Raw genomic sequence first — 25772 nt, 5'->3', positions numbered from 1 at the left:
CCTGTCGAGATTAAGGTCCCACGTGTCATAGCATGTCAGAGCAAAAACCAAGCGGAGGTCGAAGGAATTGTCCGTAGAGCTCCGAGATAAGATTGTGTGGAGGCACAGATCTTGGGAAGTGTACCAAAAAAATGTCTGCAGCATTGAAGGTCCCCAAGAACACAGTGGAGTTCATCATTCTTAAATGGAAGAAGTGTGGAACCACCAAGACTATTCCTAGAGCTGGCCGCCCGGCCTAACTTAGCAATCGGAGTAGAAGCAACTTGGTCAGGAAGGTGACCAAGAACCCGATGGTCACTGACAGGGGCTCCAGAGTTCCTCTAGAGATGGGAGAACCTTCCAGAAGGACAACCATCTCTGCACCACTCCACAAATCAGGCCTTTATGGTAGAGTAGCCAGAAGGAAGCCACTCCTCAGTAAAAGTTACAAGACAGCCAGCTTGGAGTTTGCCAAAAGACACCTAAAGGACTCTCGGACCATGAGAAACAAGATTCTCAGGTTTGATGAAACCAAGATTGAACACTTTGGCATAAATGCAAAGCGTCACATATGAGGAAACCAGGCACCGCTCATCATCTAGCCATTATTATCCCTTCGGTGAAGCATGGTGGTGGAAGCATCATGCTATGGGGATGCGTTTCAGTGGCAGGGACTGGAAGACTAGTCAGGATCGATGGAAAGATGAACAGAGCAAAGTACAGAGAGATCTTTGAAAAAGTTCTGAGCGCTCTGGAGCAAGTGCTCAGACTGGGGCAAAGGTTCACCTTCCAACAAGACAACGACCCTAAGCACACAGCCAAGACAACGCAGGATGGGCTTCGGGACAAGTCTCTGAATGACCTTGAGTGGCCCAGCCAGAGCCCGAACCCAATCGAACATCTATGGAGAGACCAGAAAATAGCTGTGCAGCAACGCTCCCCATCCAACCTGACAGAGCTTGAGAGGATCTGCAGAGAAGAAATGTGAGAAACTCCCCAAACACAGGTGTGCAAAGCTTGTAGCGTCATACCCAATAAAACATGAGGCTGTAATCGCTGCCAAAATGTGCTTCAAGAAAGTACTGAGTAAAGGGTCTGAATACATATGTACATGTAATATTTCAGTTCTAAAAAATTACTTTAGAAAATGTATGAAGGCCTGTTATTGCTTTGTCATTTTGGGGTGTGTCAATAGATTAGGGATTTTTTTTAAATCCATTTTAGAATAAGGCTGTAACGTAACAAAATGTGGAAAAAGTGAAGGAGTCTGAATACTTTCCCGAACGCATGCATGTCTGTTGCTAGGTACAGCAAATCTAGTAGATCCCAGGAATTTCTCACAAATTAAATTTGCCAGTCAAGTGTCTCTCTGGGGAAACTATTTCATTCCCCCGTTCATGTCTTCCTTGTTTGGCCGTAGATGGCTAGTACCAGCACACCATCCTCTACTGTCGCGGGGTAATATCCCGTTTTATTTTTTTCAAGGGAATGTCTTTTGAGGGACCCGATAGCCGAACTGAAGCATGCTGACACCTAGCGTTGCACATTTTGGGGAATATTCAGAGGTGGAAACTTTCCGTGGGAATTAACGGGAATATATGCAATGTATATTAATACCATTTAAAAAGTAGATCTTTTTTGCATTGGATATACTACCATATGGAACAAACACCTTTTATGTTATAAGTAGACAATTGCAAATGATTAAATCCTTCCAATAACAATTAAAAAAAATAGTTACGAATTGAACTTTAATTAAATGAGTTGACTCGTCACATGATGATTTCACTGAACAAAAGAAAAGGGAATATTGAATGATCCCATTGATCCATCGCATCTCCCAAAAACATTTTCAACATACATCTGTAAAATGATAGTCTAGAAACGAAAGCTTTGGTTGTCTTCCTCTCAAGCTTCCATGTCTTCTCCCTGGACCTCCTCAATGTCCACCTCTTGAACATCAGACTGAGGCCTGATCTTCACGGTCACTTTCCAACCTTGTTTAGGATGGCTCGTTGTCAAGCTCAAAAAGCCTCAAATTTGTCCGGATGGCCCCCGATTTTTCAACCCTTGTATTGGTCAGCCTGTTGCGTGCTTTGGTGTGTGTGTTCCCAAACAAGGACCAGTTGCACTGAGGCGGCTTATGTTGGTGGGATTTGGAGGATGGAGGCAACAGGGGAAAGACCCTCAGATCCACAAAGTCCCTTCCACCAGATGGCTGATGAGATATGTTGGCACGACTGCCATATTGAATCTCCATCCCAAAGCCCTAACTTGGATGTGTACTTCACCAGACTGCCAAGAACCTTGCCCTCATCCAGGCCAAGGTGGCGAGACACGGTAGTGATGACGCCATAGGCCTTGTTGATCTCTGCCCTAGACACGATGCTCTTGCCAGAATACTTGGGGTCAAACATGTACGTCAAACAAGGAAGACATGCGCGGGAGAATGAAATAGTTTCCCCAAACATGTACGCGGTGTGTATGGGCTTCAGGCAGAAGTCTTCACACTTTTTTGATGTATTTCAGAACTGCAGTTTCCTCTGCTTGGAGCAACAGTGAAGTGGGCAGGGCAGTACATATTTATTATCTTACATCTGCAAGCAGATTCTGAACATCAGACAGGATGGCATTGTCTCCCTCAATCCGTGCAATGGCTACTGCTATAGGTTTCAGGAGTTTCAGGCTGCTTACCACTCTCTCCCAAAATACATCATCCAGGAGGATCCTCTTGATGGGGCTGTCCATATCGGCAGACTTTGATATGGACATTTCTTGGAGAGACTCCTTCCCCTCCAGGAGACTGTCAAACATGATGACAACACCACTCCAACGGGTGTTGCTGGGCAGCTTCAATGTGGTGCTCTTATTCTTCTCACTTTGCTTGGTGAGGTAGATTGCTGCTACAACTTGGTGACCCTTTACATATCTAACCATTTCCTTGACTCTCGTGTAGAGTGTATCCATTGTTTTCAGTGCCATGATGTCCTTGAGGAGCAGATTCAATGCATGAGCAGCACAGCCAATGGGTGTGAGGGTAGGGCTCCTCCACTTTAGACCAAGCAGCCTTCATGTTCACAGAATTGTCTGTCACCAGTGAAAATACCTTCTGTGGTCCAAGGTCATTGATGACTGCCTTCAGCTCATCTGCAATGCAGAGACCGGTGTGTCTGTTGTCCCTTGTGTCTGTGCTCTTGTAGAATACTAGTTGAGGGGTGGAGATGTAGTTAATTATTCCTTGCCCACGAACATTTGTCCATCCATCAGAGATTATTGCAATACAGTCTGCTTCGCTATGATTTGTTTGACCTTAAATTGAACTCTGTTGAACTGCATCCAGCAAATGAGTAGATTAAAGCATGTCTGGTTGGAGGGGTGTATGCTAGGCGAAGAACATTCAGAAATCTCTTCCAACACACATCGCCTGTGAGCATCAGACGTGAACCAGTTGAATATCTTGCTCGAGCTGTGTATGTGTCAGCATTTCTCTGACTACGTTCCTCCATTGAATCAAAACAACTTCTGATTCCAGGAAGACCATGAGCTGTTGCTATCGATAAGGTGTCTGATTCATCATTTTCACCTTGAATAGAAGTAGAGATTGCTTGTTGTGAGCCCTGAGGGAACTTTATGCACTTGGCCAGATGATTCTGCATCTTTGTCACATTCTTCACATATGATTTGGCACAGTATTTCCAAATGTACACAGCTTTTCCTTCTACATTAGCTGCAGTGAAAGGTCTCCACACATCAGATGGTGCCCGTGGCTTTTTCCTGTAAAGATTAGAAGAAAAAAGTCAAAATAATACAATTCCATGTCCAGATAAATAGTTAAGCAGTTAGATTAAAACAACTCCTTTGTAAGATAAATGTTTTAAAATGAAACATGTATGGAAACAGGTGAATTAACATACAGGCTCAAGCAAGCTAAACCCCACATGATAGCAACTAGCAGAAATTGTTAACAAGTTAAATTATTAAAAAAACACACTTTGCTGTAGGATAATATTTACAAATGTAAAAAAAATTATAATGTATGTCATAAAATATATTCACCCCACCCAGTATTTTGTATCAAAACTTACCAGAAAGCATGTAGTCCTTGGCTCAGACAGTGCAGTAGTGTGGGCTCAATAGCATCTCATTAGTAGCATCTCATTAGTGGGCTCAATAGCATCTCATTTAGATATTGAGAATCAGCTGTAAATGTGATGGAAGAATGCACTGTGCATGCAGAGGGTCGCAATTCCAATGAGTTTGGGATAGTTTAACCAAAATATGTCACAATATCTAGAATTGCCTTTATGTGCATCCCACAAAAAAAGGTTCACTGTTTAGCTAACTTTTTGATGAATTTAAGCAAAATTCCCAGGCTTAACTTGCCATGGAACATTTCTGGAAAGTGTTTGACCCTTTGCAACCCTAGTGACGCCTTAAGTCATATGACTGGAGGGAAGGACAAGAGGAGCCAAAGGCTATGTCCATCACTGGGACCGACCACTCAGGAGGCATCTCTGCCAGCAAGGGTGGGGCTAAGACACGTAGGAGCCCTCTGAGGTAAGGCTCTAACCAAATCATAGCAAGGAAAATATTTGATCTATGACTCACAGCACACACAGACAAAGACAAGCACACAAACAGACGAGAATACACACACACACAGCCATTCTGAAATGATCCAGTCCAGCAGGGAGAAAGAAAGCCATCCAGTACTACACAAGAACAATATTCCACAGCCCCCCCCCCCCCCCCTCAATATTTTACCAGTATTTTACAAATGTTCCATTCTGAAAATAAATAACTATTCTCCCAGGTAACCCGGTAATTCCAGAAGTGTCATTCTAAAGCATATAAAACCAATGGGACAGAATCATATGCCATTCCAATGTGTTATTATACATCAAATCTAAAATGTTCCAATGGCATTCGTATCATTTGTTAGCCTAGCATAACAGTAATTCTAAAGTATCATTCATATCATTTGTTAGCCTAGCATAACAGTAATTCTAAAGTATCATTCATATCATTTGTTAGCCTAGCATAACAGTAATTCTAAAGTATCATTCGTATCATTTGTTAGCCTAGCATAACAGTAATTCTAAAGTATCATTCGTATCATTTGTTAGCATAACAGTAATTCTAAAGTATCATTCGTATCATTTGTTAGCCTAGCATAACAGTAATTCTAAAGTATCATTTGTATCATTTGTTAGCCTAGCATAACAGTAATTCTAAAGTATCATTTGTATCATTCGTTAGCCTAACAGTAATTCTAAAGTATCATTTGTATAATTCGTTAGCCTAACAGTAATTCTAAAGTATCATTTGTATCATTCGTTAGCCTAACAGTAATTCTAAAGTATCATTTGTATCATTCGTTAGCCTAACAGTAATTCTAAAGTATCATTTGTATCATCCGTTAGCCTAACAGTAATTCTAAAGTATCATTTGTATCATCCGTTAGCCTAACAGTAATTCTAAAGTATCATTTGTATCATCCGTTAGCCTAACAGTAATTCTAAAGTATCATTTGTATCATCCGTTAGCCTAACAGTAATTATAAAGTATCATTTGTATCATCCGTTAGCCTAACAGTAATTCTAAAGTATCATTTGTATCATTCGTTAGCCTAACAGTAATTCTAAAGCAATGAAGACATTGATAATCTCGCAAGGTGTTATTTGTTAACGAAGGCATAGGCTATTCATAGGAATGTTATGATAATTAAATAAATCAATCAACATCCGACATCCATAAAATAAATACATTTGGGATTTTCATCAGATATGCTAAATTAGGGTTGGACCGAAAACCTACAGGACAGTAGACCTCCAGGAAGAGGGTTGGGCAGCCCTGCCATAGGCCTACCAACTGCAGTTCAAGGTGGCGTGTAAAGTTTCAGCATTAAAAATATGCTTAAACAACATAGTAAATACGATAGGCAAGTACAACAGCACACACACACGCAGACACACACTGAGCGTTGATGATTGATCATGCAGTTAGTAAAGAAGGCTGTGAGAAGCCAGATTTAGACATTGCATATAACAGTTCCATTTCACCCCATGCTGTTCATAGAAATAAATGATAATAATATACCGGTTTCTCCAAGTTATTTTACCCGGTTGCCGCTGTTAAACACACAGAAAGTTTGGACAAGACACCAGGCCCTCTGATCATCCCCTCTTCGCTCTCGCAGGTCCTTGGTGTCAGTCTGGGCAGCTGGCTCCAGGATACAGCAGCAGCCCACCATGTACACACACACACACACACACACAACCCAGCCCACCATGTACACACACACACCCCAGCCCACCATGTACACACACCCCAGCCCACCATGTACACACACACCACACACACACACACCCCAGCCCACCATGTACACACCCCCCCAGCCCACCATGTACACACACCCCCCAGCCCACCATGTACACACACCCCCCAGCCCACCATGTACACACACCCCAGCTCACCATGCATCCCAAATGGCACCCTATTCCCTACATAGTGCACTAAGAAGCAGTGTGTAATTTGTGACGCAAGTTGGGAGTCGGTGGAAGGACGCAAGTTGGGAGTAGGTGACTGGAAGGACGCAGGTTGGGAGTAGGTGACTGGAAGGACCCAGGTTGGGAGTAGGTGACTGGAAGGACCCAGGTTGGGAGTAGGTGACTGGAAGGACCCAGGTTGGGAGTAGGTGACTGGAAGGACCCAGGTTGGGAGTAGGTGACTGGAAGGACCCAGGTTGGGAGTAGGTGACTGGAAGGACCCAGGTTGGGAGTAGGTGACTGGAAGGACCCAGGTTGGGAGTAGGTGACTGGAAGGACGCAGGTTGGGAGTAGGTGACTGGAAGGACCCAGGTTGGGAGTAGGTGACTGGAAGGACGCAGGTTGGGAGTAGGTGACTGGAAGGACGCAGGTTGGGAGTAGGTGACTGGAAGGACCCAGGTTGGGAGTAGGTGACTGGAAGGACCCAGGTTGGGAGTAGGTGACTGGAAGGACCCAGGTTGGGAGTAGGTGACTGGAAGGACCCAGGTTGGGAGTAGGTGACTGGAAGGACCCAGGTTGGGAGTAGGTGACTGGAAGGACCCAGGTTGGGAGTAGGTGACTGGAAGGACCCAGGTTGGGAGTAGGTGACTGGAAGGACCCAGGTTGGGAGTAGGTGACTGGAAGGACCCAGGTTGGGAGTAGGTGACTGGAAGGACCCAGGTTGGGAGTAGGTGACTGGAAGGACCCAGGTTGGGAGTAGGTGACTGGAAGGACCCAGGTTGGGAGTAGGTGACTGGAAGGACCCAGGTTGGGAGTAGGTGACTGGAAGGACCCAGGTTGGGAGTAGGTGACTGGAAGGACCCAGGTTGGGAGTAGGTGACTGGAAGGACCCAGGTTGGGAGTAGGTGACTGGAAGGACCCAGGTTGGGAGTAGGTGACTGGAAGGACCCAGGTTGGGAGTAGGTGACTGGAAGGGCGCAGGTTGGGAGTAGGTGACTGGAAGGGCGCAGGTTGGGAGTAGGTGACTGGAAGGGCGCAGGTTGGGAGTAGGTGACTGGAAGGAAGCAGGTTGGGAGTAGGTGACTGGAAGGACCCAGGTTGGGAGTAGGTGACTGGAAGGACCCAGGTTGGGAGTAGGTGACTGGAAGGACCCAGGTTGGGAGTAGGTGACTGGAAGGACCCAGGTTGGGAGTAGGTGACTGGAAGGACCCAGGTTGGGAGTAGGTGACTGGAAGGACCCAGGTTGGGAGTAGGTGACTGGAAGGACCCAGGTTGGGAGTAGGTGACTGGAAGGACCCAGGTTGGGAGTAGGTGACTGGAAGGGCGCAGGTTGGGAGTAGGTGACTGGAAGGGCGCAGGTTGGGAGTAGGTGACTGGAAGGGCGCAGGTTGGGAGTAGGTGACTGGAAGGGCGCAAGTTGGGAGTAGGTGACTGGAAGGAAGCAGGTTGGGAGTAGGTGACTGGAAGGAAGCAGGTTGGGAATAGGTGACTGGAAGGACCCAGGTTGGGAGTAGGTGACTGGAAGGACGCAGGTTGGGAGTAGGTGACTGGAAGGACGCAGGTTGGGAGTAGGTGACTGGAAGGACGCAGGTTGGGAGTAGGTGACTGGAAGGACTTACTGCTGGTTCTAGCAGCACAGAGTAGGACAGAACAGAGGGCGTACTGCTCTAGAAGGATTCACTTTTTTCCAGTCAGGCCCTCACAGCTACAGTCTACTGCACTCTGATAGAACAGATACAAGCAGCCCAAAACAGCAACAGTTCGAAGATACAGTACACAGCTAGCTACAGCCGCTAACACTGCAGAGCCAGCTCTCTCACACACACACACACAGACGGATGAGTACACAGTTACGCTGGCCTGAAAATAGTAATTCACACACAGTTCTGCTTAGATGAGCAAAAGTAAACAAACACTGACATTTGCCTAGACTAGTCTAGGACCAATACAGAGATATTAGCTGTGTTCGAATACCCATACTAACATCCTGTATACTTCATACTATTAGTTCATTTTAGTATGCTGTAAACTAACGATATCCTTTCAGTTGAGCATACTAGCGCTTCACCGAGTCTACCGGAAGTTGATGCTGTTGCTATGCAACCTCTTGCTAGCTTGTTAGCATAACAAATTACTAGCTAGACTTCGGGTGTGTTCGTAAATTCAATCTGAAGTGCCAGGGTGCGCTCTGGGCGTTTGTATATTCAGGGAGTTGTTAGATTGTCAGTTTATAAATTCAGAGCATTTCGCTCTTGGAGTGTTCAGAGCGCACACTGGACGCTCTGGCCGAGGAGAATGGTTGATCCGAGCGTACTGACCTCAGAACGGCAGTAAAGCACCCAAACTAACTGGCTAAAGTTGGCTAGCTATTCCCAGAGACAAATGAGAGAACACATCCCTCTGACCATTTTACTAAGGCTGTTTTCATGTTATCTAGAGCCGTTGGTGACTGTAACCGTTCTGCTGGCAACAATTTAATTACACTTTTTTACCGACGTTTACTGACACCGGCCACATTCAACGGGTGTTGAGCGTTTGTCAATTCATCAGTTATTCTGAGCTCTGCCTCTGGCAGTCAAACGAGAATGCTATGTAATTGGAGTAGATAGCCAGAGCGAATTTACGAACAAATCCAAAAATGACTATGCCAAGCTATGAATGACGTGAATAATCAAGTCAATAAACATTGGTTAGTTAGTTAGCATAAAGTAAATATACTGGCAAGTTTGATGTACTAGTAGCCAACTAATGTTACAGTAGGTAGCCAACATAGCATATCATTAACGTAAACTCACCCCATTCCGTACAATGCGCAACCGCAACATTCAAAAGAGTCTACAAAGAAAACGAATGGGACTGTAGCGACTGTGTTGACGTCAAAATCGGGGGTGTGAACTAGGTTTCTATTCAAGCGTTGATCGACATGGAAATGGCTCTGTAGTATTGGAGAAAAGTTGAAAAAAACGGACCCTCCGTTACATGTTGACGTGTCATGTCGTAATGTACAGCACGCATAAAGCTACTATTTCTGTCTTACAATCTCTCTCCACCAGGTGTAGCACTTCTCTCATCATTTAAAAACAAGAAATGGACAGTGACGGGGGTAAGGGGGGATACCTAGTCATTTTTTGCGTCATCATTGCATGCGATCATCATTCTCAAAGCCGCTGTTTACTTCTAAGATCACTTTAGCACCGCCCTAAAAACACAATTCAAATTCGACACAAACCTTCAAATGGGTATGTAATGACACGTTATATAAACTCTTTATAGTGTTTTATTTACATTTTAGAGGCGATAAGGTGATAAGTTGGACAGATCAAGTGAAAAAAAGCAGTTTTCCCACAACATCTGTCCTTGTCACTACCACGCATTAGTTTCGCTTCCCCACCCGCCATTTTTAACAAGACCCGACGGGGCTCATTGCCTGCTTGAATTATACAGAAACGAGCAGCGTTTAGGTCATGTAATTGATTCTGTTGGAAAGGGGAGAAATTGTGCTTTACAATGGTATTGACATTACAGTTGATCTGGAAGTGTTACTTTTTTGGGGCGCTAAAATAAGGGCAATTGTACGGACCAAGGCGATGTTCGAGTTTACGTTACAGCAGTATGTACCGGGTATGCAATTTGTAAGCTAACAAATTGTCAGCCAACATAACGTGTAATAGAACTTATTTGAAAAGTAATTTGTTTATTACATTACTCAACATTTTATTTAATTGGTTAAAGTAATAAAGATTAAATACAGTTTATATAGTTAAATTAATATATAAAGCAATTAATTTTTATACCCTCTCATCGGACTTCGGCTGCATATTTTTCGCCATTTTCTTCAAATCTGAAGCCACGCCCATTTTCTGAAGAATTGCATTATGGGCCTTAAAAGTACAGAAATAGTGTCCACTGCGTGTATACTTCGTATTTTGGCAAATTTTGTACGACTTCCGGGAACTTTTGGCATACTAACAATATCCTCAATTCACATCACAAATAGTACAGTTAGTATGAGTATTTGAACACAGCTATTGTCTTTCACTATTGTCTTTCACAGAACTCAGATTTAAATGTGCTATTTCATTTTTTTATTTGACCTTTATTTAACTAGGCAAGTCGGTTAATTAAGAACAAATTCTTATTTTCAATGACGGCCTAGGAACAGTGGGTTAACTGCCTGTTCAGGGGCAGAACAACAGATTTGTACCTTGTCAGCTCGGGGTTGCAACCTTTCGGTTACTAGTCCAACGCTCTAACCACTAGGCTACCCTGCCGCCCCAACAGTTCAGTCAAACCATCTCTCTGTGAACTAGCCTATACAAGGGAATGAAGTGGCATTGGATGCTGAATGGTGCTTAGTCAATCAGTGTAGAGGGAACTGGTCTCTCTTGCAAGAGGTTTAATCTGAATGACAATATCTTAACCTGTATAAATAAAGGGGATTTGAACCCTGACATTCAATGTTGAACAGTCACAGTGGTTAGCTGGTGAAGAAATAGTGGATTCTGACTGAACAGTGAACCGTGCGTGTCACTCACGTGCGTGTTTGTCAGCGAGGGCGATGAGCGTTGAGGAGATGTCTCTGCGTCGGTAGAAACAGACCACTTTAGCCTCCACGTTTCCATTGGCCGTCTGTAAACAATACGGGACAGAGAGAGAGAACTGAAGACTGGGGGTTGCCATGGTAACTGACCACAAGCCTCGCGCCTGCCACACCGTCATTGGTCACACACACAGAGAGTGTCGAGTTGGAGTTCAGGTTTGCTTACGATTTCAGAACGAACAGAAACTCTGGTGAAGTCTGGTGAGCAACAGTAGAACTAGGCTAGGTTATATAATAACTATGCTATAAGAAGTCATTTACATGCCAGTGTTGATTGATCAAGGTGAGGTGACTAATGATTTATGGTGTTAATCTCGTCACCTTCTCAAACCATATTGGAGAAGATCCAAGGGCCCTCCCCTCTGACCTTCTCTTCCAATGCATTTTTTTTTTAGGAGTGGAAGAAAGAGGAAGGAAGGGAGACTATTTGAGACTATTTGGGAAAGAGCCACTGCTAGGCCGGTCTGGGCAGACTGACAGTGGCGTGAGTGAGTACAGCAGCTTAGCTAGGCCTAGGGTCAGGTCTGTGTCCATCTATTAAAGGGACACTTCGGATTTTGGCAATGATTGGCACTTTATCTACTTCCTCAGAGTCAGATGAACTCGTGGATACCATTTGTATGTCTCTGTGTCCAGTATGAAGGAAGTAAGTGGTAGTTTTGTGAGTCAATGCTAACTATTATTAGCACAATGACTGGAAGTCTATGGGTATCTGCTAGCAATTGCGCTAGCGCTAGTTTGCAACTTCCTTCAAATGGCACACAGAAACATAAAAATGGTATCCACGAGGTCATCTGACTCTTGGGAAGTAGATAAAAGGGCCAAAATCCCGAAGTGTCCCTTTAATCACAGCAGACAGACACTAGTCTCCAGTACCTTCAAACAGCCAAACATTGAGGACAGTTGGCACCTGTCTGGACTCCAGAGACTTCGCGCACGCGCACACACACACACACACACACACACACACACACACACCACGGTCTCACCTTGTTGAGCTCTTCTATCCGCCGGATCAGCAGTGGGTTACTGGATGAGTTTTCAAAATAAACATAATCTGTGGAGGAAGAGGGAAGAAAGGAGGGAGAGAGAATGTCAGTACAGTGTCTTAACAAGGTTACTCTGTATATCCAACTGACAGACAGTGGCAACTGGATTCTCACGGAGTGGTTTAGCCCCTCTGACCAATGGATGACTTCAATAGCTTGTTGTACAGTAAATCAAAACACGTGCCGACCCACAATTCAATATTTTTTTCATTTTTCCATTTCCAGCTCCCTCTACCTCAGTCTGTGCTCTTGACCCAGCTCCTCTCCCCTCTCACAGTGCTCTCCTATCCCCTCCCATTGCTCTCCTATCCCCTCCCAGTGCTCTCCTATCCCCTCCCAGTGCTCTCCTATCCCCTCCCAGTGCTCTCCTATCCCCTCCCAGTGCTCTCCTATCCCCTCCCAGTGCTCTCCTATCCCTTCCCAGTGCTCTCCTATCCCTTCCCAGTGCTCTCCTATCCCTTCCCAGTGCTCTCCTATCCCCTCCCAGTGCTCTCCTATCCCCTCCCAGTGCTCTCCTATCCCCTCCCAGTGCTCTCCTATCCCTTCCCAGTGCTCTCCTATCCCTTCCCATTGCTCTCCTATCCCTTCCCATTGCTCTCCTATCCCTTCCCATTGCTCTCCTATCCCTTCCCAGTGCTCTCCTATCCCCTCCCAGTGCTCTCCTATCCCCTCCCAGTGCTCTCCTATCCCCTTCCATTGCTCTCCTATCCCCTTCCATTGCTCTCCTATCCCCTTCCATTGCTCTCCTCCCCTCTCCCCCTGCTCTCCTCCCCTATCCCCTCCCTCTGCTCTCCTCCTCCTCTCCCCCTGCTCTCTCATCCCTCTCCCATCTGCCACTTCTTTCCCATCCATCCCCTGCTCTCCTATCCCCTCCCCCTGCTCTCTATCTGCTCTCCCATCCTCCCTGCTCTCCCCTCTTGCTCTGCTCTCCCATCCCCCCTGCTCTGCTCTCCCATCCCCTCCATCCCCTGCTCTCCCATCCCCCCTGCTTTTCTATCCCAGTGCTCTCCTATCCCCTCCCAGTGCTCTCCTATCCCCTCCCAGTGCTCTCCTCTCCCCTCCCCTCTCCCATTGCTCTCCTATCCCCTCCCATTGCTCTCCTATCCCCTCCCAGTGCTCTCCTATCCCCTCCCAGTGCTCTCCTATCCCCTCCCAGTGCTCTCCTATCCCCTCCCAGTGCTCTCCTATCCCCTCCCAGTGCTCTCCTCCCCTCTCCCCCTGCTCTCTTCCCCTCGCCCCCTGCTCTCTTCCCCTCGCCCCCTGCTCTCATCCCCTCTCCCATTGCTCTCCTATTCCTTCCCCTCCCATTGCTCTCCTCCCCTCTCCCCCTGCTCTCCTCCCCTATCCCCTCCCTCTGCTCTCCTATCCCCTTCCATTGCTCTCCTATCCCCTTCCATTGCTCTCCTCCCCTCTCCCCCTGCTCTCCTCCCCTATCCCCTCCCTCTGCTCTCCTCCTCCTCTCCCCCTGCTCTCTCATCCCTCTCCCATCTGCCACTTCTTTCCCATCCATCCCCTGCTCTCCTATCCCCTCCCCCTGCTCTCTATCTGCTCTCCCATCCTCCCTGCTCTCCCCTCTTGCTCTGCTCTCCCATCCCCCCTGCTCTGCTCTCCCATCCCCTCCATCCCCTGCTCTCCCATCCCCCCTGCTTTTCTATCCCAGTGCTCTCCTATCCCCTCCCAGTGCTCTCCTATCCCCTCCCAGTGCTCTCCTCTCCCCTCCCCTCTCCCATTGCTCTCCTATCCCCTCCCATTGCTCTCCTATCCCCTCCCAGTGCTCTCCTATCCCCTCCCAGTGCTCTCCTATCCCCTCCCAGTGCTCTCCTATCCCCTCCCAGTGCTCTCCTATCCCCTCCCAGTGCTCTCCTCCCCTCTCCCCCTGCTCTCTTCCCCTCGCCCCCTGCTCTCGTCCCCTCGCCCCCTGCTCTCATCCCCTCTCCCATTGCTCTCCTATTCCTTCCCCTCCCATTGCTCTCCTCCCCTCTCCCCCTGCTCTCCTCCCCTATCCCCTCCCTCTGCTCTCCTCCTCCATCCCCTCCCTCTGCTCTCCTCCTCCTCTCTCATCCCTCTCCTATCTGCCACTTCTCTCCCATCCATCCCCTACTCTCCCATCCCCTCCCCACTTGCTCTCCCCTCCTCTCTGCTCTCCTATCCCCTCCCCACTTGCTCTCCCCTCCTCTCTGCTCTCCTATCCCCTCCAATTGCTCTCCTCCCCTATCCCCTCCCTCTGCTCTCCTCCTCCTCTCCCCCTGCTCTCTCATCCCTCTCCCCTCTGCCACATCTCTCCCATCCATCCTCTGCTCTCCCATCCCCCCTGCTCTCCCCTCTCCCCCTGCTCTCCACTCTTGCTCTGCTCTCCCATCCCCTCCATCCCCTGCTCTCCCATCCCCCCTGCTCTCCTATCCCCTCCACCCTGCTCTCCTACCCCAATGCTCTCCCCTCTCCCCCTGCTCTCCCGTCCCCTCCCATTGTTCTCCCCCTGCTCTCCCCTATCCCTTCTCCCCTGCTCTCCCATCCCTCCATCCCCTGCTCTCCCTTCCCTCCATCCCCTGCTCTCCCATCCCCCCCTGCTCTCCCACCCCCCTCTGCTCTCCATCCCCCTCCAATCCCTCCTGCTCTCCCATCCCCCCCCTGCTCTCCCATCCCATTCCAATCCCCCCCTGCTCTCCACCCCCCCCCCTCATTGCACCCCCCCCTCCCCCTGCTCTCCTATCCCCTCCACCCTGCTCTCACACCACAATGCTCTCCCCTCCCCCACTCCTCTCTCCCTGATCTTGGCCCAGCTCCAGGCCCATAGCAGCCTCAGTACTCAGCCTGACATCCCTTTAGGCCCTGGGCTTGGTAGGGTGCCTAGTCTTAACCCTGCATGCGTCTTGGCTAACGTCAGATTATCACACCGCACACTTGGTAGGCTGCCTGGAGCTAAACCCTCCCTCGTCTCCTCCTCTATTCCCCTACATCCATTCACTCTCATCCTCCTCCATGTCACCCCCCCAACCTCCACAGTCTACTCCCACCCCCTCAACCCTCCGTAGTCTACCCTACTCTCTCACCCCTCCACAGTCTACTCCCACCCCCTCAAATCTCCCCCCTCCACACTACCTAGTCGACCCCTATCCAGGCCTCCCATTTTCATGTCTTGCAGCAAAAGTGGCTGTTGTGCCATGAACATAATAATTATAATTCCATTCTCCCGTCTGCCAATCACCCTGTTCCGAAGCACCTCTCACTCACATGGCTCTTTCAGATATCTCAATTCTTATTAGCCAATGCCCGTCACGTGATCGGGTCCTTCTCACAGGCATCGCAGCTCCGAAGTAGGCTACTAGTGAAGACAGATCGGAGAGGAAACGGAGCACATCCTTCTTATCAAATTCAAAGACGGTAGAAGAACTGTCCACATTTACTTTTCGTAAGCAAACAAGATGGAGTAACAATCAACAAAAGCACTAGCCTGTCAATCTACTGTCCCCCATAGTACAAAAGTTGACCAATTCTATTAGCAAGCTTGTCATTCCGGGCGAGAAATAAATACTACAGAAAGACTGGGACAGTTGTGTGACGATAGATTCCAAATGAATAAACTCACTGTACATCAAAAACATTTTAAAAAACAATTACGCTGATGCCAACAGATCAGAACATTTAGCTTAAAATGTTGATAAGCTATTAGGGCATTTCTTCACATTATAAGCGCAGCAACGCGCACAAGCCAGTAAGCCATGTCTATAAGCACGAATGTTCCAAAATGCAATTAGCAGGAATACACCGGTTCTCCAAATTGCGCCGCAAATGAGAGCGGTTTCATAAATGCGAGATGAAAATCTCCTTTAGAAATGTAGAAAGAGAGAAGATGTAGAAATGCAACAACTAGCACAGGGTTGTTAATATCACTAGGACTGTGTCTTTGGCTGCTGGACAACAAAGGAGAAACACTGGTTTAAATGGCATACGAGGAAGTGTTTATAAAACATTCCTCTTAACATTCCTATGGTCAGAACATGGTAATATACATAAGTCCAGCTTTTGAACAATTGCATTTATGGTTAAATCGTTTAAAAAAATGATAAGTGCCTCTGCTCAGATTGCAAGGTGGGTAATGTGGTGCGGAACAGGCCTTTCTCTGCCATCTGAAAACAGTGGCGCTAGTACTACAGAATCAAGCCTTAGATGTCCATGTTCATTATCCTGCATTCTAATTGTTAACCAAGACTGCTGTTTAGCCTGTGTGTGTGTGTGTGTGTATCTGTAAATAAAAATGTCTCATTAAAAAGTTTGGCTACATTTTCAGGCACCTTCCTCCTGCCAGTGTCAGTGTGGAAATGACAAACTGTAACCAATTCCCATAGGCTATCACCTACCCTTTGACCTGTAGGCTAATTACTTATGTACACTTACATACACTTGGGTTTTTCGTAACAGAACAGCTAGTCTTTTTTAGGTTTTCAAATCTATTTCAAATTGGCAATTTTTTGGTTAATTGGTTGGTTAATATGGCCTTGCCCCTGAAAATCACATAATTCCAGGCCTGCCCCATTCCCTCCAGTCTGAGTCTTCGTCTCGTCTGAGTAGGTCTCCACTCTCCCAGGAAGGGAGGAACACACACACACACACACTTCAGGGTCCATGTAAACAAAGAGCGAGAGAAAGATGGGATGGGAAAGAGAGAGAGAGAGGGGCTCCTAGAAAAACAACATACAAGCAGAAAACTGTTATACAGCCAAAATACAGAACATGCTCCATGCAGACCAAACTGTCTGTTTGCCTACCCTCCTGCCATCTCAGCCGACATGTGCCCACAGCCAGCGTCTGCTACACCCACCCCTCCCCCACTGCCAGCCTCAGCCAATCACGGGCCCTCATTAATCGCTACGTCACAGTGCAGTCAAATATCCTCTGAGCCAATCATACCATGTTGCTGAGCTGAGACCCAAAGAGACAGTCAGCCCGCTCTGAGTGGAACCAAACCAGGCCAGAGTCAGACAGAAAGACAGACATGTAGAGAGACAGACAAACAGAAACGGAATGAGAAAGAGCCAGACAGACATCGACTGACAGATAAGCAGAAATAAGTAAATAAGTAAGCAATTAAAAACAGACAAAGACATGGGCATAGGGACTAGCGGGAGAAACAGACGAGAGGTAGAGAACATCCTCCCACGCAAGTCCAGTCCACACTTACACAGCGGTATGTTCTTGTGGAGAGGAGCAGACACCACAGGCCATATCAGGGTCAGTCTCAGTGTGCAGGGATATGGTATGGGGGTTACTATGGCAATGGCAGTCAGGTAATTCAATCCCCCACTGAACCTATCACACTCTTCTTTTCCCACTTACTCTCCAACTCTCATATACACTCGGTCCATCCATCTCACTAAAATAGGTCCTGCGTTTCCTCTTATGAACAACAGCCAAACATACTATGATAACCTGTGCTGTCCGTGACTGTTGGGAAATAGGTGGAGGCGATGCCTTCTATCAGAGACACACGGTGTCATGTTCTCTCTCTCTCTCTAGAACCTGCAGCAATCCTGCTGACAATCTATGCTGTGTGTTTACCACCTGTGTGATGGAGTCTGTTCGGCTCCATGGAGACGCAGTGTGTGTGTGTGTGTGTGTGCAGTTGTGCCCACCTCTGTGTGGCCGCAGGTCATTTGTTTGTCACCTAACCATCACACAATATGTTACTGATCTGCTGAGGAAATGGTTTACAGTTATTTCTGCTGTTATATATCACATCTCTATCACAGTGACTGGCCGTCGGGGGACTTGTCACTGAAGACAGTGATGCTCTTTGTCCTAACAGTGTTCTTCATCGAAACATCGATCCCACCATGGGCTGTCTCTGCATGACATGAAGCCTTTTCTGATGAGCCAATCCCATTTGTCAGGAAGATGCCATGTGACCGTGCCATGTTTTTTTTGTTTTTTTTTCACAGGAGAGCCAATCCAACTAAACACTTAGTAGAGCTTGTTCAAGCAACTAGCTGGATCCTCTCCTGGCCTTTGATCCCAGGGCTTGAGACTACACGCCTACAGGGAAAGTAGGCATGATGGCAATTAGGTGATAATTTAGTGTGAGCCAAGAAAATAAGCTGAAGATGCCAGGTAGATAATGCTGATCAAGCAACTCTGGTTAACTCTCCTCTGATGTAAGGAGGAAGGATACAATGGGTTTTGTTAAGGGTAATGTTCAGGGACACTCAATGCCCGGACAACTCATCTGTTTTGGATATTATGATGGCACGGGTAACTGTCAAAATAATGGAAACATTTAAGTAAATGAGGGATACAAAGTATATTGAAAGCAGGTGCTCCCACACAGGTATGGTTCCTAAGTTAATGAAGCAATTAACATCCAAACATGCTTTAGGATCATCTATAAAAATGCTGGACAGGCCATTATTTTGACTACCATGGCTATGCCCCCATAGGATGACAATGTCCCCATCCACAGGGCACGAGTGGTCACTGAATGGTTTGATGAGCATGAAAACGGTGTAAACCATTCGCAATGGCCGTCTCAGTCACCAGATCTCAACGCAATTGAACACTTAAGGGAGATTCTGGAATGGCGTCTGAGACAGCGTTTTCCACCACCATCAACAAAAACACACACACAAAATGAAATTTCTTGTGAAGAAGTGTCGCATCCTTCCAATAGAGTTCCAGACATTGGTTGAATCTACACCACGTGCTTTGAAGCTGTTCTGGCTCCTGGTGGCCCAATGCCCTACTAAGATAGATATGTTGGTGTTTTCTTTATTTTGGCAGTTACCTGTAGTTCACAATAATGATGTGTGACTAATATCCAATAACGACCATCCAGACTCTTGTTTTAAAAAGGTTCCTTGGGTTTTGGAGGATAACATGTTCAGGGTACCTAAATGCCAGAGGTGTCTCTCTCTCTCTCTCTCTCTCTCTCTCTCTCTCTCTGGAAGAGTGATGTACTAGAAAATACAAATGATCTATTGGATGAGGGCCTCCCGGGTGGCGCAGTGGTCTAAGGCCTGATCTAATGGGGGAAACAAAGACATTAGGGCCTGGCAAGCGTACTTCAGCCACAAGGAAAGTCCTCAGTGCCTCTGATGATCTAGCATTGTCTTGCTAAGTGTTGGCCATCTTTGAGAGGAGCCAGGTTTGTTTTGATGCCAGCCAAGCCAAGGCCTTAGACTGGAGGAGGGGACAAGGCAGCCACAGAGGCATCTGTTTTATCCTGGATCCTTGCACAGAGGTTCAAAGCATGTCATGGGTGCTTCTTCTGACAATGGTTCACTAACATGTGGGACTCTCTTCAGAACCCTAATTGTGACCAAAGCCATTTCTGAACATCAGTGTACTGCCATTGTACCGAAGAGCTAAGGCAATGACTGGGGCGGTAGGTCCAAACAGGAGACCTATGGTGAATGTAGAGGGTCAGAAGAGAACCGTCCACCACTTGGTGCCTGGTTCCTCCCTAGTTTCCAGCCTTCTAGGGAGTTATTCCTGGCCACCATGCTTCTGCATTGCTTGCTCTTTTGGGTTCTAGGCTGGGTAACTGCTGATGTAAAAAGAATTTAATAAATGTTATTGACATGGAAATTCAAAACCATTTCCCCTTCTTAAAATCTAGGTCTACTTTTACTATCTTGGTACTGATTGATTGGCCATAAATCAGAGCTTCTTGAGAAACTGTCAAACAGTTCCATCATTCCTAAAATGAGTGTAAAGCAGTAGTGAATCTACTGTCAAAAGTTGCATTTCCAGCTATCAATTAAAATGATCTGCTGGAAACGGGGGGGGGGGGGGGGGGGGGGGGGATGTAGCTTGTCTCAGTGTGCACCGAGTGACTGTTTAACACAGAAGAGGAGTGGCTTCAATTCACCGGTTTCCACAACAACTCATGGGTCTCTTCTATACAGCAGCATGGGCCTGATCGCATGCAGACAGGCACAACAACACACACACAATCCTCACCATTTCAACACAGTGCCTGAACCAAACCGTAGGCAATTTTTTATGAAAGCTAGCTATCTTAACAGTGAGTTGTCTCACTTGTCTGAAAAACAACTTGTTCAGAACAGCCGACAGCCAGTTGACACGTATGAATAATAAGAGTGGGAAGACTAGGCTGTGTTGTTATATAGTATTGTCTCCTCCATGACTGGTCCCATTGACCCCATCTGTCACATTCACAATCTACAACTGGTGCTGCTGACACTGTTGTTGAGGTTATGGAATTTTGGATGATGGTTATTGGTCAGCAAAATGGCCGTGGTCATCGTTAACAATTGTTTAAAAAAAAAAATTTTTAAACAGAACAAAAATATAAAAACGCAACATGTAAAGTGTTTGTCCAATGTTTTATGAGCTGAAGTAAAAGATCCCAGAAATGTTACAGACGCACAAAGCTTATTTCTCTAGAAATGTTGTGCACAAATGTGTTTGCATTCCTGTTAGTGAGCATTTCTCCAATGCTAAGATAATACATCCACCTGACAGGTGTGGCATATCAAGAAGATGATCATTACACACGTGCACCTTGTGCTGGGGACAATAAAAGGTCACTAAAAATGTGCAGTTGTGTCACAACACAATGCCACAGATGTCTCAAGTTGAGGGAGTGTGCAATTGGCCTGCTGACTGCAGGAATGTCCACTAGAGCTGTTGCCAGAGAATGTAATGTTAATTTCTCTACTCTAATCCGCCTCCATTGTAATTTTTGAGAATTTGGAAGTATGTCCAACCGGCCTCACAACCGCAGACCACATGCAACCACGCCCAGGACCTCCACATCCATTTTTTTCACCTGCTGGACCATCTGAGACCAGCCACCCGGACATCTGATGAAACTGAGGAGTATTTCTGTCTGTAATAAAGCACTTCTGTGGGGGGAAAACTCCTGATTGGCTGGGCATGGATCCCATGTGGGTGGGCCTATGTCCTCCCAGGCCCCACCCATGACTGCGTCCCTGTCCAGTCAAGTGAAATTCATAGATTAGGCCCTAATGAATATATTTAAATTGACTGATTTCCTTATATGAACTAACTCAGTAAAAGCAGACATTTGAGTTATATATATATATATATATATATATATATATATATAGTGGGGCAAAAAAAGTATTTAGTCAGCCACCAATTGTGCAAGTTCTCCCACCTAAAAAGAGAGGCCTGTAATGTTCATCATAGGTACACTTCATCATAGGTACACTACAGACAAAATGAGAAAAAAAATTCCAGAAAATCACATTGTAGGATTTTTAATGAATTTATTTGCAAATTATGGTGGAAAATAAGTATTTGGTCATAACAAAAGTTTCTCAATACTTTGTTATATACCCTTTGTTGGCAATGACAGAGGTCAAACATTTTCTGTAAGTCTTCACAAGGTTTTTACACACTGTTGCTGGTATTTTGGCCCATTCCTCCATGCAGATCTCCTCTAGAGCAGTGCTGTTTTGGGGCTGTTGCTGGGCAACACGGACTTTCAACTCCCTCCAAAGATGTTCTATGGGGTTGAGATCTGGAGACTGGCTAGGCCACTCCAGGACCTTGAAATGCTTCTTACGAAGCCACTCCTTCGTTGCCCGGGCGGTGTGTTTGGGATCATTGTCATGCTGAAAGACCCAGCCATGTTTCATCTTCAATGCCCTTGCTGATGGAAGGAGGTTTTCACTCAAAATCTCACGATACATGGCCCCATTCATTCTTTCCTTTACACGGATCAGTCGTCCTGGTCCCTTTGCAGAAAAACAGCCCCAAAGCATGATGTTTCCACCCCCATGCTTCACAGTAGGTATGGTGTTATTTGGATGCAACTCAGCATTCTTTGTCCTCCAAACACGACGAGTTGAGTTTTTGCCAAAAAGTTATATTTTGGTTTCATCTGACCATATGACATTCTCCCAATCTTCTTCTGGATCATCCAAATGCTCTCTAGCAAACTTCAGACGGGCCTGGACATGTACTGGCTTAAGCAGGGGGACACGTCTGGCACCGCAGGATTTGAGTCCCTGGCGGCGTAGTGTGTTACTGATGGTAGGCTTTTTTACTTTGGTCCCAGCTCTCTGCAGGTCATTCACTAGGTCCCCCCGTGTGGTTCTGGGATTTTTGCTCACCGTTCTTGTGATCATTTTGACCCCACGGGGTGAGATCTTGCGTGGAGCCCCAGATTGAGGGAGATTATCAGTGGTCTTGTATGTCTTCCATTTCCTAATAATTGCTCCCACAGTTGATTTCTTCAAACCAAGCTGTTAACCTATTGCAGATTCAGTCTTTCCAGCCTGGTGCAGGTCTACAATTTTGTTTCTGGTGTCCTTTGACAGCTCTTTGGTCTTGGCCATAGTGGAGTTTGGAGTGTGACTGAGGTTGTGGGCAGGTGTCTTTTATACTGATAACAAGTTCAAACAGGTGCCATTAATACAGGTAACGAGTGGAGGACAGAGGAGCCTCTTAAAGAAGAAGTTACAGGTCTGTGAGAGCCAGAAATCTTGCTTGTTTGTAGGTGACCAAATACTTATTTTCCACCATAATTTGCAAATAAATTCATTAAAAAATCCTACAATGTAATTTTCTGGATTTATTTTCTAATTTTGTCTGTCATAGTTGAAGTGTACCTATGATGAAAATTACAGGCCTCTCATCTTTTTAAGTGGGAGAACTTGCACAATTGGTGGCTGACTAAATACTTTTTTGCCCCACTGTATGCATTTATGTATGTATGTATGTATGTATGTATGTATGTATATATATATGTATGCAACAATTTCACCGAGTTACAGTTCATAAGAGATCAGTCAATTGAAATAAATTAATTAGGCCTTAATCTATTGATTTCACGACTGGGAATACAGATATGCATCTGATACCTAAAAAAAAGGGCCTTAGGATCTCATTACGGTATTTTAGAGCATTCTAATTGCCATCGATAAAATGTAATTGTATTTGTTGTCCGTAGCTTATGCCTGCCCGTACCATAACCCCACCCGTGGGGCACTCTGTTCATGACGTCGACATCAGAAAAACACTCACCCATGACCCCATACATGTGGTCTGCGGTTGTGATGCCTGTTGGACGTACTGCCAAATTCTCTAAAACGAAGTTGGAGGTGGCTTATGGTAGAGAAATTCACATCAAATTATCTGCCAACAGCTCTGATGGACATTCCTGCAGTCAGCATGCCAATTGCACACTCTCTCAAAACTTGAGACATCTATTGTGTTGTGTGACAAAACTGCATATTTTAGAGTGGCCTTTTATTGTCCCCAACACAAGATGCACCTGTGTACTGACCAGGTTGTTTAATCAGCTTCTTGATATGCCATACCGGTCAGGTGGATGGATTATCTTGGTAAAGGAGAAATGTAAACACATTTGTTGACAAAATTTGAGAGAAATACCCTTTTTGTGCATATGGAACATTTCTGGGATCTTTTATTTCCATTTATGAAACCAACACTTTACACACACACACAGTTGTGGTCCAACAAACATTTTCACACTAGCTAACAAGCTTGGTTTAAAAACTGTGGCTTGACTAACGTTTGCCTACTAGATACAGTCACCAATTTGTTGTCAGACTCCTGTTCAAATGTATTGCAGGAGTGAGAAACACCTGACCCCAGTCTTCTAACTATAATCAATCCCCCAACACTAAAATATCCAGGTGAGTTGAATAGCTAGACTCTCAGGTAAATTAACTCAACCTGAACCTGAGTAGACTAAATTGTAATTTATTATAATTCTGAAAGGCACCTTATTTAAGTTAGCTAACTTCAGAGACCAGTAGTAGTCATCCTGCCCTGCCTCATAACACTCGTACCAGAGATGGTATTAAACTAATTTAATACTAATTCCTTTAATTCTGACTCACTCCATCCAGAGCCAAATAACATGTTAGCAACCTAGCTAGCTAACGTTTGGTAGCTGACTGGCAAGCCAAACTTTACTTTTAAAAGCGAATCGCGGTTGAACTATTTTAGTGAAAACAAATGCTGTTAGGCCAACCAAAGACGATCATATTGGTTTGTGTAACAACAATAGCGATACGGGATGGAAACAACAACAATAAAACCCCGGGGTCGATCCCTAGCGCTACGAGACTCCCCTTCATCACCATCCTCCTCCTCACACAGTCACCATCGTCTTCATCACTCTGACTGAAACACAAGGCGCTTTAGGAAATAAAAGGAAGGGTAAAAACATGCTGCAAATCCTGCGACGAACCGGACGAGCGCAACATAAAGGATACAAAATTGTCCCAAAATGTGTTCCCCCTTACCTCCAACCCGGTACATGTTCGCTGCCATGACTGCCCCGGGTCCTGGCGTCTCCAGGTAGGGTTAGCTGTCGCTGTGTTACCACTGCCGCCGCTGTGTGTTGGAAAATGGTGGATTGATCAATACGAAGCAAACTAGCCAAGTGATCTTAAAGAGACAGTACACGTTATTTCTCCAAAACCTACTTCTCTGGGGCTACTGTATTTTAATTGAGTCGGACTTGGGTAACCCGCGTAAAATTTGGATACGGTTGGTAACAAAGCGGTTTCCCCTGGAGGTCGGTGCAGCAGCGAGGAGTGGGCAGACGCTAAATCGGCGGAATTGGGAAGGGGAGGAGGGCACTATTCAGCGTCACTGCCCTCTCACTACCCGCCTCCCTCACACAACACAACAATGCTGTTGCTGGTGTGACCTTGCTGGTTACTTACCTCAGACTCACTATTAGATGGGAAATGTATAAAGTATTCAACTGTTTAGCTGTTTGATTGAATTAAACTTTCATATGAGTAGACTACAATGGTTTTGTGTGGTCAATTCCTTTTAAATATCTGTTAATCTCCCTTGGCCTCATTGCCCCATTATGTTCAAACGGAAGACAGAGGCGGAGATGATGATGTTGTAGTCTTAGGCTACATTAACTATATATAACAACCTCTGTTTTCAATGTGTTTTTTATTACTATCAGACAAAGGAGAGTTTCAAATCACATTCATTCTCTTCATCATTCATTTGTTTTCTAAAGGATAAGAGTAAAACAGAATTAGGCAACACGTCCTGAACTGTCCTGAACTGCTAGGCCAACATTGACATCACACAACAGCTAATTCTGAACAGAATTGGGTAAAACGTCATTAGGAGATGTGCTGTTTAGGACAGTTTGATAAAATAGTTAGGTACCCACTACCCACACAGTCGTCTTTCTGGTTTGGACAGCTTCAATGATGCCTCGTATAGAGAGCTGTGGTGTGTGATATGTCTGGGTCCAAGCAAGGAGATTATTACTATGAAAACATGTCAGAGGCCAGGGAGATAGACAGGCAGGAGGGAAGGCAGACCGAGACAGACACAGAGATGGACAGAAACAGTAACAGACAGGCAAGCAGACAGACAGGCAGGCAGGCAGGCAGGCAGGCAGGCAGGCAGGCAGGCAGGCAGGCAGGCTGACAGACCAACACACCAGCAGAGAGGCAGAGAGAGCCAGACAGACAAAAAGACAGATGGACACAGAGAGACAGACCGACAGAGACACAGATAGATAGGGCATTTTATTGCAGAGATTGTCTCCTAGGTCTCTGGTTCTTCCTCTGATGGTGTACTGAATCTGTACTGTGTTTGGCGAGGTGGTTTTAAATGTAAATGGAGGCTTGGAGGAAGTCTGTGGTTAACATCTGATCTATA

General features: G+C 46.0%; 1 protein-coding gene across 1 annotated transcript in view; it reads right to left on the bottom strand.

The window, feature by feature from the left end:
- LOC139383463 (metastasis-associated protein MTA1-like) overlaps nt 1–24671 on the bottom strand; it is a 79974-nt gene extending 55303 nt beyond the window's left edge. Inside the window, exons 1-4 of the mRNA XM_071128009.1 lie at nt 24560–24671; nt 24377–24467; nt 12057–12124; nt 11003–11096 (exon numbers count right to left, since the gene is read on the bottom strand). Coding sequence (XP_070984110.1) covers nt 11003–11096; nt 12057–12124; nt 24377–24404 — 190 coding nt within the window. The 5' untranslated portion in view covers nt 24405–24467; nt 24560–24671. The remainder of the gene's footprint in view (nt 1–11002; nt 11097–12056; nt 12125–24376; nt 24468–24559) is intronic.
- Nucleotides 24672–25772: the final 1101 nt, after the last annotated feature.

Source organism: Oncorhynchus clarkii, chromosome 25, assembly GCF_045791955.1.
Source record: "Oncorhynchus clarkii lewisi isolate Uvic-CL-2024 chromosome 25, UVic_Ocla_1.0, whole genome shotgun sequence".
In the NCBI taxonomy this organism is placed as follows: domain Eukaryota; kingdom Metazoa; phylum Chordata; class Actinopteri; order Salmoniformes; family Salmonidae; genus Oncorhynchus; species Oncorhynchus clarkii.
This window is presented reverse-complemented; position numbering and strand designations above follow the sequence as displayed.